Source organism: Anomalospiza imberbis, chromosome 5 (assembly GCF_031753505.1).
Source record: "Anomalospiza imberbis isolate Cuckoo-Finch-1a 21T00152 chromosome 5, ASM3175350v1, whole genome shotgun sequence".
Classification (NCBI taxonomy): domain Eukaryota; kingdom Metazoa; phylum Chordata; class Aves; order Passeriformes; family Viduidae; genus Anomalospiza; species Anomalospiza imberbis.
The window spans coordinates 23,786,575-23,800,416 of record NC_089685.1 but is presented as its reverse complement, the minus strand read 5'-3'; the positions used below and the strand labels follow the sequence as shown (position 1 = coordinate 23,800,416).

Genomic DNA, 13,842 nt, shown 5'->3' with positions numbered 1-13,842 from the left:
TAGAATAAAAGTTGTAACTTTTGCTGTCTTATGGCAAAGTGATATTTCAGCTGTACATCTTGCAAAAAAAATCACATGATTTTTTTAAATCTATGTATCTACGTAGCTGCTTATCCTGTAGTTAACTGTATTGCTTCATTTTTGAGTGCTTGCTTTTATGTGTACTTACCTCCACTGTTTATGCAAACCACTCTTACTACTCAGGCTCAGAAATATTTTTGCCCTGCAGACCCCTACAGGACAAGTATCCCTGCTGCTGCCCAGATTCAACTGTAAGTCATGAAGGGCATTCCTTAGTTCCTTTCTGTTATCATGGCTCAAGTTTACTGTTTTTTAATGCTATTCTTTGATTGCATTCAGTCACTTTCATAACTTCTGCTCCTTAATATTTTCTGTTCCCAGTTTGCTAGCATCACCCTTAGCTTACTTCTCTTCTGTTGAATATATTCTTGCCTTTTCTGTTTCTTTATCTTCTATGGAAATGTCAGCTTTTCCTTAGATAGAACTGGTTCCCAGAACATTTTGAAAACAGAAGCAAATCTTTTCTGGTGCTCCTGTTCCTCTCTACATTATTAAGGTTATATACTTAAGGCTCAACTTAATCAACCCAAACACTCTGCTGTACAGACTGCCTGTCTCCATCTGTGAGTTTGCCTGCTTTACAGTCCCTACCAACATGATTATCGGATAAAGACAGAATTTCTTTCCCTATATCTTTGTGAGGAATTGATAACTTTGACTCATGACTTCAGACAGGCCAGTGTAGCTCGACATGAAGAGGTTCACGTATATTACAGCTTTACTTCATGTCCTGTTGATGTCATGAGAACTTGCTGAATCAGTAAATATGGACATTGGGACTCTCTGAATCAACAGTATAATCTTCAGTGTGAACAGAAGCCACTACTGTCTTTTCTGATACAACCATTTTGTTTCAGATATTTTGGATCTACCACAGGGATGTTTTACCAAAAGCATGTTAATTAGTCTGTCTCTACACTTCAAACTTTCTACAAGAAACTAGTTTTTCATGCTTTCAAGAATAAGGAAAATCCCAGTATTTGGCTTTTCTATTCTGATGCCTTTCAGAGGTTTAGCTATACCCTATTGTCTCATAGATTCACCTCTCTCTCCTCAGTCTCACTGCAGAGGTTTCTAGACATGCATGATAAGCTGCCCTGTCTTTCCAGGTTCTTCTGCTGAATATCATTGAACCTACCCATCATCTTGAATAATTTTAACAGTCATTCCTTCACAACCAATTTCTTCTGGTCCTCCATAGATTCAGACTTCTATGGACTCTGCTGATGAACAAAGTCAGATTCCTCTGAAAGATACAGAGAAGTTCTAGATAGGACTTCGATGACTGTTGAAGAGTCACAGAATGTGGAAGGGATATGTGGACCTAGAACCTGGAACCCCTCCAACCCCTCTGTTCAAAGCAGGTTCAGTTAGAGGAGTTTGCTCAAGGCCAAGCTGGGTTTTGGATACTCCAAGTTCTCTGAATAACATGTTTCAGTATTTGACCTTCTCCATGCTAAAAGTGCTTTTTCTTATGTTTAAATGGAATTTCAGTTTGTGCCCATTGCCTCTTATCTTTCCACTGTGTGACAATTAAAAGAATTTGGCTCAAGCACATATTCTTATTTCTTATTTCCATAAGAAATAACTACTGTTGTTTATATAAACAATATATTTTAAATTATATAAATAATAACAAACTACATATACAGAAACATTTATAATTTATATAAGTATAATAAATACCAGGAGATAGTCATACAAAGTGCTGAGATCCCCCTAAGCCTTGTCTTAATGCTAAACCCAGTTCTATGAACCAGTCCTCGTTTCTTGGAGATCCTTCATGTGAGATGCTGCACACATACTGCTTGTCCCTAAGGTTTAATATAGTCTTACCCAAAAGTTCATAGTGAACTCACTAAACATTCATGCCTGTGATCATGACTGGTTTCCCCTAAATGATAAACTCCTGTTGTTTAATCAAACTGGCTGTTGCAGTCATTGCCACCCTGAATGCTTGCTGAGCTGCTCTGTCTACTACCACCTGCATTTTCCAAACCAGGAAACAGTGGGACATGTCTCCCCCTCTGGCCTCTGTCCCAGGGTTGAAAGCTCAGCATCTAGGGCACTGAACTGGGCTGCATGAGCCCTCTGCTGCCATTGCTCAACTATATGCTAATACAGTTGGCTTGTGGTTTAGATTTTTGCTTCTGCCTTTTTAGAGAAAGCATCATCTTCCATCTGACTTTAGGCTTACTTTGGAGTTTATGAGATAACACAGATTTTCATATTCAACTTTTTAGTGAAATAACTGTGGGACCAGCAGTTAGAACAGCATGGCATTATGGTGACCTTTACAAAATTCGAGTAAATGACAGAAATGGGAATTTTAAGTCACTGAGTGACTGTAATCTCATAATGTGAGAACTGTATAACTTGGCTCAATATCACTTGAATAGCTCATTTGCTTATTAACAATTAGAGAGGGATACAAGTGTTACTAATTTCTACAGTTTGAAGTAATGAGTAAAGACAAATCCATTCTTGCATTGCTGCAGACCAGTGCTAAACAGCCTGCACAAGCGTAACTCATACATATCACCATTCCTTTAAGAGAAATGAGGAAAATAGTGAAAGAACTCATAGGATCATAAAATTGTTTGGGCTGGAAGGGACATCATCTAGTTCCAACCCTCCTGCAAAGGCAAGGATGCTTTCCATGAGATCAGGTTTCTCAGAGCCCCTTTCAACTGGGCCTTAAACACTTCCAGGAGTGGGGCATCCACACCTTCTCAGGGCAATCTGTTCCAATGTCTCACCACCCTCATAGTAAAGGATTTCTTCCTGATATCTAATCCAAACCTGCTCTATTTCAGTTCAAAGCCATTCTTCCTTTAGCTAGTTCAGATGTAATGTAACTCTTTTTCATATAATGTGATGCTGCTATTGCATTGCTCAGATTTCTGATGAAAAAAAGTCATAGGAAACTTAGAATGTGTTTACCTGTTCATGAAAGACCTCTAACTTGGAAAGTTGGAAATTTAAATCCTTTCTTGAATTTATGTAGATGTAGTAGCAAAAGCACCCACTGCAGGTTTCTTCCTAATGTGAAATTAGTTTTGCTTTCCATCTGTTTCTTTGCTGACCGGTCATTTGCAGTGATGTTTCAATGCAATGTTCATAATTTTGTCCTAAATTGTCCATTTTCATTTGCTTTATGCTGGTAAGTTTGCAGTTTGAAGTAGTTGTTTAGTGTTAGAAGTAACACCTTGGTACAAAGCAGAACTTTGCTATTCTATGTACATGGTTATACTTGATTTTCTTTAGATTTTGACATGAGAAAAAAGTAGTCTACCTGCTTAAGTCTCTTCTAGAGTAAAGATCAAGACCAGATTTAGCTAAATCTGTCTAGAGCTACTGAGGATGATGTTTTAAAATGGTAGTAGTCTCTAGTAGGTTAAAATAGATTAACTCTGAAACAATTTTGTTCCTTTTGTCATCTGACACCTTTAAACACCTTTTTATTTCTCCTGAAACTGTTAATTTGTCATACCACAGATTCTCATACAATTTATTTCCTGTCTTCTGATCAGGACAAGCAGTAGTGTTAGTTTCATATATGAGTTACAGTTCCTTGACCAAAGAAGTACAACTTCCCACTTTTTCTGATCCTCAGCAAGACTGCTTTGCCCAGAACCTGCAGGAGATTGTCACTCAGCTCCTGACAGTCTTGCACACCTAGTCCAGACAAGACAGGGACAGCACCGGTAGGTTTGGTAGGTGACTGCAGGTATTGCAAGTGTCATTCTTACAATTTTAAGTGGAGAGTGACTGCCTAGCTGCATTGCTTTTGTGTGGCTTCATACTTTAGAAGCCTTCAATACAGACTGTACTACAGAAAACACTTTTTCCATCTATTAGAAAAGATGGCAGCTTATTATAATAGGTTATGGATCTGGTCCAAGTTATTAATTATCTTTTCATGGAGGTTTGTTCTCAGCTGCAAATCTTCTTAGGTTAACACTTTATGTTTGTTGAAACAATATGTAGTTGCCATAGGAAGGAGATTCATCACCAATCTCTAGTCTATAAAGTGACAAGTTTACTATATCAATAGTATTTTTCTTTCATTCTACAGTTAATACTGATTGTGATTGGCGCTATAACAGTAGTCTCAATATTAGAACCCTACATCTTCCTGGCATCAGTGCCTGTGATAGCAGCCTTTATTCTGTTAAGGGCATACTTCCTCCACACTTCTCAGCAGCTGAAACAACTGGAATCTGAAGGTAGGAGCAGCAAAATTGGTAGATTTTTAAATCCACAACAAATCAATTGAGAAGTGATTCACTCTTTCTCCTCTTTCTTGCGTCTTCTCTTTGCAAGATGACATTGTCTTTGGGAGCAGAACACATATCTCCTTAAAGCCAGGGCTGTTACTGATCCAGCCAATACTGAGTGCTCTGCTGCCAAAGAGCAATAAAAAAGGCCTTTTAAAAGATGGGCTTTATCAGCACTGCAGCTGAAAACAAATAAAGTCCTGACATACAGTTTTCTTGAGAATAAATGTAACTTGCAAATTTGTGGTCAGACTTGGTATGTACCCTTTGAGTTTGTTTCTTTGTAAGAAAAAATTTCAATGGATATATCTTGATCACAAAAGAGCTCTTATTTCTGAATAATGTATCTGATTAAATTTCCTTCCTCTCCCCCCATTAAGAGACTAAAATATTCCAAATAAAATTGAAAACCTCATTTGGAAGTGTGAATTTGCAGACCATGCACCGTTGCCTGGCTTTGCAGCAAACTGGCAGATCCTCAGCAAATCAGTCCTGAACCTTTAATAGTGGTGATCCTCTTCCCTTTTAGTTAAGTGTAATTCTGGAGTTCCTCAGACCTAAATTTAAATTTGTTTGATGTTCACAGAGATCCAGCACTGGCTCACCACTTTTTATGTAATGCAAAATTTCTTAAAATTACCATGTCAGCGCAGTTGAATCCAGAGCATTAAAGTACTCTGCCTGTGCTAAGAAAGCTTCATATAATGGAGTTATCAAAATTACAGGAATTAATTTGGGCTGAGGAGGAGCAGCCTTTCTCTTGTGGCATCCTACAGAAGGCCAGGAGCTTCCCCAAGTAGATATGAGACAAGTAGTTATGTGCTAACTGTGAAGAATCATTGTGATCCCTTCCTGTCAATGCACTGAATGCAATTTCAACCCATTCTTGCAAGGACTGTTGTTGTATATCCTTCGTTAGGATTGCTTCAGTCATGTAGTTTGACAATATATGTAAATCACACACTGGCAGTAGTTACCCTGCTGAGAGCATGGGGTGCATGCTTGCATTATATCAAAGGCATTTCCTCATGCATGTTTCTGTTGTTCTAATTTAAACACTTTACAGCTCGGAGTCCAATTTTCACCCATCTTGTTACAAGCTTAAAAGGGCTGTGGACACTGCGAGCGTTTGGGCGGCAGCCGTATTTTGAGACCTTATTTCACAAAGCTCTGAACCTACACACGGCAAACTGGTTCCTCTACCTGTCAACACTGCGCTGGTTCCAGATGAGGATAGAAATTATTTTTGTTGTCTTTTTTGTTGCTGTGGCATTTATCTCTATCATAACTACAGGTATGGTAACTTCACCTGAAAACTAAAATGGAAGTCTGCTGCTTCTTTTTAACAGCTCAGCTTTAGAAAATACTGAGAGAAATAAGCTGTTGTGGAATTTAGCATACACTGGAGTCATTGCTTTAAGTATGTCATAGTAGTAAACACAATTTAATTAAAATAAAAATAACACCATTATTACCTGCAGTCTGATATTGTAGAGGACTCATTAAAGGGATTAATCTGCAAATAATAACTGAAGGGACAAAACTCTCATTTTGTTGATAGTAATTGCTGTAAAATTATCTCATGAGGTTGAAACCATATCACTGTTCCGCCAAGCTTGGATGTTGATCACACCTGTATAGCCCAAAGGTTTTTTGTAAAGAGAAGTTAATGTTCCTCTCACTTGCAAATGGCTAAGACATGAAAAGTTTAAATAACCTTTTAAAGCCCACACCATTAAGAGAAATTGTAATCCAGTTCTTTAATTCCCAACCCACTGACCCATTTTTCTATGTGAAATTTTGCAAATTCTATTAAAAATCCCCTGAAAAATGACTCACCACTCCTAGTATGACTCAGAATCACACTATATCTTGTATTTGCCCATGATGTGCCAAGTGTAGCCAGCCTCAAACAAGCAAAAATTAGGAGTATGATGTCCCAAAAATGTTAATAATTCATTTATTTGGAAAAATTCAGCTAGAGATAACTTCAAATACATTTTTTAAATCACAATGTTTTTGTTATGTTTGGACGTGGTTCTACCTCTCCAAGTTTTACACTGAGCTTTGTGTGCAGGATCTGTATGCAGTTCCAGTACTATGGTCACAGAGATCAAAACCAAAGTTTTGATTTTATGGAGGAGGTTTTTAAATCTAACAATATTCAAATTTCTTTCAGTTATACTTCAGTGTTGAAAAGGAGTTATATAAGAGCTTGCAATTTATCAAATATTGTACAGTTTATGAAATGCTGTCCTCTATTTCTTGTAGAAAGAGCTCTAGCTCTCCTTACAAAAGGAGACACCACAGAAATACTTCTGTATGAAATTAGGCACTTATAGTACTTTTGTTACTAAGGAGACTTCTAGTTCCCCTGCCTTCATGGGAAACAATGTTCCCTGTTGTCCTTCTCATTTCTCACTCTGTGTCCTTAGTAGTTTGGGGTTTTTAGGAAAATGATTTCTTGTGTTAGTTGTCCTGGGTGTTTTACTTGAGAAAAGGAGTTAAAACACTTTTAAAAAATATTAAAATTTGTCATCTTGCCACCATTATAACTTTACTGTTATAAATAAGAGGCCCTTGGAGCAACACTAAATTCTCCTACTTAATCTATCAGCTTTCATGAGGAATATTTTGCTTTTATTGCTTACTTTTATATTTACTTATGTAATGAGACATCTGTAAGAAAACAGGAGGAGGTTTATTGAAGAAAACTATATGAGGAATGGAGAAATTATAGAAAGGCATTTGACTTAAATTCTCAATTCCATTTAACATGTAGTGAGGTTAAACATCAACAGTGTGGTAGATTAAATGCTTATATTGTATTGTATGAAGACATAAAGGAAAATCCCTGGGAAATCCCATGCTTGTAACAGCCAACAATTAAAGCTAAAAATTTACGTCTGCATCTTTGTATAACACTAAGGAGAACATCCTCTATTTGTCAAAGAAGTGAAAATGTAAGCCATTTTGAATTTTAGAGTTGTTAGTTGTGTGTGGTGTTTTAGTTAGATAAGAGTAATTTCACAAGTTCATGTGAGTTGAAAAAAGGAAAGTGAAATCAAGATTGCAGAGACCTGATTCTGTTTACAGTTTAAGTACCAAGATTTTTCTTCCAAGCAAGATTAGGGTTTCTAGTGAATTCAGTGTCAACGCCAGGTGTTAAACTATGATTTAGCTCTTAGTCCTTTTTTTGATTAACAAATCCATGTTTTCTCCATGAAGTAAAACAGGCGAGAGTATGGATATGCATTTTAAGATATACATGCTAATTTTCTCTTTTCTGATGGCTTTATATTTGCACATAAATGGAATGTGTTTTTCTCTCCACAGGTGAAGGACCAGGTACAGCTGGAATTATTCTTACTTTAGCTATGAACATCATGGGAACCTTGCAGTGGGCAGTAAACTCAAGCATAGATGTTGATAGTTTGGTAAGCAAAAAATGTATGATGCTGTGCTTTCTTTTGAGGAATTGCCTTTTTTTGTTGATTATAGTTGTGCAGTGAATTATCTTCAGAGTTGAATATTATGCAGATGTGTCAGAAAAGTTTCTCTCATATCTTTGATAGCAAACTACTGGCTTTGGGGTGGCTCAAACTGAGTTTTTCCATGATTGGAAGTTTTTCTGGTCTGGAATAGGCAAGAGCAAATACTTGCACTTGAGGATTCAGATTGCAGATGTAGCAGTGATACGAAAACCTCAAAAAGGCATGAGGTTGTTTTGTTATGATATATTTCCTGTGTTTATATATATAAAATATACCTTCCCTGGTCTACTTAACAGCTTTGCATAGTATATCACAAAGGATGTTTTTGAGTTCCTTTCACCTATTATCAATAGTGGTTTAAAAATCTGTCTTTGACTTCCCGGGCAGTTTTTTTCTGGTTATATGTAAAATGCTCTCTCACATACGACTTTGCAGTCATGTGTAATTTTCACAGGTAGGCGCTTTAAAAGAGAGTATTTCACAAGGTTAGCTTCTCATCACCTATTTGCTGAGATATGTCAAGCAGACCGGAAACTCATAAAAGAGTATGTTTGTTCTTACACTTTTCATCAAACATTAGCTCAAATGTATGAGAAGTTTAATTTTTATTTTAAAATGTAATAGTTACTGATCTCTTTCCACTTCATTCATTCTAGGATTTATTCTAGACAGAATTAGTGCAATAAAATACCGTAGTCTTATAAACCAAAAAAAATTCTGAGAAAAAAGATCGCCCACATCCTGTCTTACCAGCTCTGAAGCCTAAATCAGCTTCTTGAGCCAACTGGTTCAGTATCGGAAAACAAAAAATTTACATCAGATTTAAGAGTCCCTTAAATTCTGATTGAAATTGTCATATTAAAAATATATTGGGGCAGATTGTGACAGTGAAGCAATATTCACAAGTCTAACATTAATTTTTTAAAAAAAGAAATTATTCAACTAGATTCATCCTGAAGGGAAATCATTAAGAGTCTCAGAACAAGGAATTAACCACTTACAGCATCTAATCTCTTGTTTGCAAATATGACTGCTGACAGTCGAGAAAGCTGATGGCCATTCAGCAGTATTTCCTAGCCATCAAATGTTTTATGCTTGTTCCTTCTTTGCTTTGCTATGAGCAGTCTGTCTTGAAGGGCAAGCACTTTGTGAAAGGGCTTCATTGCTGTAACTGCAAGACCTGCTGAATAGTAGTTACATGACTAAAAATGAAATAAAATGCAATGTTGGTAAATCACAGAATTTTTAGGGTGGGGAGGGACCTCTGGAGATCCTCTTGTCCAGCTCCCCTGACAAGGCAGGTCACCTAGAGCACGTGACACAGGAACTCCCAACAGGTGGGGTTTGAATGTCTCCAGAGAGAGAGACTCTACAACCTTTCTGGGTAGTCTGTTCCAGTGCTCTGTCATCCTCAATGTGAAAAAGTTCTTCCTTACGTTGAGATGAAACTTTTTGTGTTGTAGTTTATAGCCATTGCTCCTCCTTCTGTCACTGGGCACCACTGAGAAGAGCCTGGCAGGATCCAGCTGACAGCCGCCTTTGAGATATTTATATGCGTTCATGTGATCCCCTCTCAGTGGTCTCTAGACTGAACAGGCCCAGCTGCTGCAGTGTCTCCACATAAAAGAGATGCTCCAGACCCCAAATGATCTTTGCGGCCCTCCACTGGACCCTCTCCAGTAGCTCTTTGTCTCTCTTGTGCTGAGGAGCCCAGAACTCAACACAGCGCTCCAGATGTGCCGCACTGGGGCCGAGCAGAGGGGCAGGACCACCTGCTGGCCATACTCCTCCCGATGCACCCCAGGTTACCACTGGCCCTCCTGGCCTCAATGGCACACAAAACCACAACAGCAACATTGGCTGTCATTTGTAGACTCCATCCCCTGTAAGGCAGAATGTGATCACTTTAAGTATAAAAATCTGTATACAAATAATGTGTGCATATTACATGGCTTAATGCAAACTGAAGGTGTTTCACAAGAGAAACAGGAACTTCTCCTGTAGGATTCAGAGGGTGCTGGACACAATAGCGTGTCAATAAAGAAGAACTTCCCCTTTTTAAAAGTACAGTTGTGTTAAAATGTCACCTATTAGTAGCAATAAAAAAGTAACTCCCTTTCCCTTGGAAAGGGTGTCTCAAGTTGTTCTAGACATTTCTGAGTACTTTCCTCTGTATTAAGACAAAGAACTTTGCTGGACCACTGGTTATGTTACGTGCTACATTGTGTTATTGATAGCCTTCTAAGGTCCATGAGGCTACAGGGTGGATCCTCTGGACAAGTTTTACCAGTGGATAACTGCCCACCCTCATGACATGAATTTTTAGGTATCCCAGAGGAAAAACTAATAGATATTGCTGGCAGGATAGTTTTCTTGACATTCAAAAGCTGTTCCTATGCACAAGCAGATAAAAATAGCTTAATTGTGTCAAGATAATAGAACTGCTTCACTGGGTGATACAGATGTATTATTTCCTGCTCTGTAGTCTCTGCATTTAGCATCCTCATCAAAGTATTTTACAATTATTTGGCTAAAGATGTTTTGCAAAGGGTTGCCTGACTTAGTAGCCTATTTGGTTATACTGTTTTTCTCTCTAGAGGTAGTTTGAAACTCCCCAAAGGACCAGATTGACTAGAACAGACACATCTCCAGATGTCTTCAGTTACACATATACACACACCCCACTCTAGTTGACACCACTCTTGCCCTTCCTTGAGCAGCTATGATATCTGTGTTTACAAGCCTTCAGACAACCATGCCTGAGTGAATAGCACATTTGTAGGTAGTAGTCTTTGGCTGTCACATAAGCTGGAGTTTTCTGCAAGTGGTTGAAAGGCACGTACGAAGGAATAGCTGGCCAAACAGATGGGTAGGTGGCAAATTTGACTTTATTACACACAATCTCCGTCTTGAGCTTTCCACGACACTGGTTCACAGATTGAAGAAATCTGAGTTCCTAGGTTGGTTTTTATTTCTACATACACTGATACTGTCTTTGAAGCAATTTTGTTGTATACGTTTGGCTTCAAATTGAAAATCCCTATTGTCTCTTAATACCTCTTAATGGTTTAATGGTTTTGGCATTTCATTCTCTACAGCCCTGATTCTTTGTCTGCTCTGCCTTTATTTAAAAACAAACAACCCCCATACCTCCCTTCCTCCCCTCCAAACATACGTGGTCACTCTGACAGCTATCCGTTGCTTCATTTCACACTACGAATTAGGCTAGATTTATTGTTTCAATTTGATAATTTCTGCTAATATCACTTTAGCTGGTTTTCAGTCTTTTTCTTCCTATCCTTCTAGGCAGTTTTCTAGTGTTTTGAATTGTTTTTCCTTCATAAGAAAATAGAAAAATTTTTTTTAGTAAGTGCTACTTTCATAAGATAAGTATTATCTAGTCCCAGTGGATTATTTTAATGCTTTCTAACCTCCTCTTTCACTGATGTATATCCTGCAGCAGCAGTGCTTTAACTGTGAAGGACAGTTCATTTTATCAGGGAAAGAGAAAATGCCATGCTTTTACTATTACCAAGATTACTTATATAAGGAGATACAAAAAGGATCTCCCAAGGAGATATTAAAACCCAACCTGCTAAACATCACAGTGCCTCACCCAGTACATCAGGGATGTGCTAAACATCACAGTGCCTCACCCAGTACATCAGGGATGTGCTAAACATCACAGTGCCTCACCCTGTACATCAGGGATGAACTAAACATCATAGTGTCTCACCCTGTACATCAGGGATGCTGAAGAATTAAAGAAATACAGGGTAACGAAAAGGACCAAATTTAAACATACAGCTGTGAAAAAGAATGGTGCATTTACAGATGATTTTTATTGACTTTTTTTTTTTCAAATCTCAGACATGATCTTAATATGATTTTTACTACTGTTGGCAGAAAATCTGAGAACACTTAAACACAAGTTTAAGTAGAGTAAATACTTGACTGTAAAGTCTGCATCAGAATTGCAGTCCTCAGGTATTGGTCTTCTGGAAAGGAACATAATGAAGAAAAAATCTTTAGAACATTCTCTTTTCTGCCTGCCTGCACAGCAGTGTAAGAAAGAGGAAAAAAAAATCAGTAGTTTTAAATGAGCTAGGTATTTCATTTTGGCAGTTCAGAAACATACATCCTGTAAGTGCACTCAATATGTAACAGCAGATGATGTGGAACCTCAGTAAAAACCATATGTTCTGCCTACAGAGCCAGTTTTGGCAGTGACTTAATGCACAAGATTTTTTACAACATGAACCATTGGACCACTCTCCCACAGATCCCCCCAGCTGCACAGTGCACTTTCCAAGCAGTGTGTTTGTGTGAGGAGGTGATGTCTGGCAACACAGCCATGGAATACCGTGTATGTCTGGTCTGAAAAGGGTGACTGCTCTCTTCTGAGTAGAAGATAACACAGAGCCTGATTAACTCTATTAGCTTACTTGTAAAAGAATTACTTCTTCCACCTTCCGGAAATATGAATTACATAATTATGTTATGAATTCTCCTTCAAAGTTAAGAAGTATCTAAGTGATATTAATGAGGAAATAAATACAAGAATTTGTAGTGCTACTAAAATTTCAGTAAAATACAATTAGGCAAGGCTAAAAATAGTGTACTATGCTATAGACTTAGGGATGAAAATAGTAAATATACCCCTTTATTCAAAAGTACTAGTTAAACATGAATACAGCTGGCACAGTACTGATGGGAATAATGGATAAGAAATTTGCTGTCACCTATCCTATACCTGTCATTATGAATGACAGAACATTTGTACCCATGAAAGGAAGAATGAATATTTTTGTTAAATGTTCCTTACATGCTACGTTCTGCCCAGATTGAAATCATAGTTCAAGCTATTTAACAAAGAATTCAGAATTGATTTAAAATTATTAAACTGTCTAAAATACATAACTGATAAGTCTGTCAGGGGAGCTAGGATATTGGGATGAAATTTTCTTTTGTAGAGAAAGGCTTCTCATCCAGCTGTCTTCACAGCAGACAGTGTGTAGTTGTATGACCGCATGGGAAGTTATGGGGAATCTCTGCCCATACAAACATTCACAGCTCTTGATGAAGCCAAGAAAGACCTTAATTTCTAAAATAACTAAAATTTCTATAAAGCTAAGACTTCTGAAAACAAAGGTACCATCAAACACCAATTAAAATAACTGCATGGTTCCCATTGTGGGATTTACTCACATCCAAGTGTTGAAGAAGAGCTGGCCGAGAAGCTGGAAATCTTATAATGGCCACTTCAAAAAGCAGGCAGTGGTGGTGGCACGTGATAAAATAACTTTCAACTTTTTGTTGAGAAGGAGAAATGAGAACTCATTGATACCACCATCAGTTTGTTAGTGGGATAGCAGTATTCTCTAGAAAGTATTTTAAAGAATTAATTTAAAATGTTATGTTTATAGATTGGAGTTACTTAGGTTTGCTGACATTAGGGTTGTATCACACTATCCTCATAACTGTGACTGATGATTTTTTTTTCAGACAAAAGTAATGTAATAGATCTCATTTGCCTTCAGGAAAGCATTGATTGTGGCTCTGTTTCAGGAATTATATAAATGAAGGATATCAGGATTATTACTAGAACTGTAAACTAGTTAATGAGTTGGTCAGAAAGGAAATGGCATTAAGCTGTAAGTATTAACCTGTAGGGAGGCTACTCAACAAAGATTAGATTGCTGACTGAGCTCATTTTAATCTTTTTTAAGTGCTCTCAACAAAATAAGAAAGTGTTCAAGAAATCCGCCAATGACACAAAGCTGAAAGGCAGTGTTGGCATAAAGGATCCTGGGAGTTTAAATGTATTAGTTGACCTCAAATGGCAGACATTAAATAGATTTCAGTAACAAAAGTGCAAAGCCTTGGATTTAGGGACTGCTAAGAATAACCTCAGCTGTAAGTGAGGATCTTGGTTAGAAATGGCTAAAATAGAGGAAAGCTTGGCTGACCACCTCTCACTCAAAGGC

General features: G+C 37.6%; 1 protein-coding gene and 1 long non-coding RNA gene across 5 annotated transcripts in view; one reads left to right on the top strand and one right to left on the bottom strand.

Annotated features, from left to right (window-relative positions):
• The window catches only part of CFTR (CF transmembrane conductance regulator), an 86,883-nt gene that overhangs the window by 56,074 nt on the left and 16,967 nt on the right, over positions 1 to 13,842 (top strand). For all 3 annotated transcript variants that reach the window (XM_068189902.1, XM_068189900.1, XM_068189899.1), the window contains exons 19-21: positions 4,160 to 4,310; positions 5,428 to 5,655; positions 7,698 to 7,798. In XM_068189902.1, coding sequence (XP_068046003.1) covers positions 4,160 to 4,310; positions 5,428 to 5,655; positions 7,698 to 7,798 — 480 coding nt within the window. The remainder of the gene's footprint in view (positions 1 to 4,159; positions 4,311 to 5,427; positions 5,656 to 7,697; positions 7,799 to 13,842) is intronic.
• LOC137473858 (uncharacterized) lies at positions 124 to 5,769 on the bottom strand. 2 transcript variants are annotated; one of them, XR_010999021.1, is made up of 4 exons: positions 5,565 to 5,769; positions 3,025 to 3,123; positions 1,220 to 1,327; positions 124 to 270 (listed from the first exon to the last, which is right to left on the bottom strand). It is a non-coding gene; the product is annotated as an uncharacterized lncRNA (long non-coding RNA). The 2 variants fall into 2 exon arrangements; XR_010999022.1 differs by lacking the exons at positions 124 to 270; positions 1,220 to 1,327; positions 3,025 to 3,123 and adding an exon at positions 4,226 to 4,487.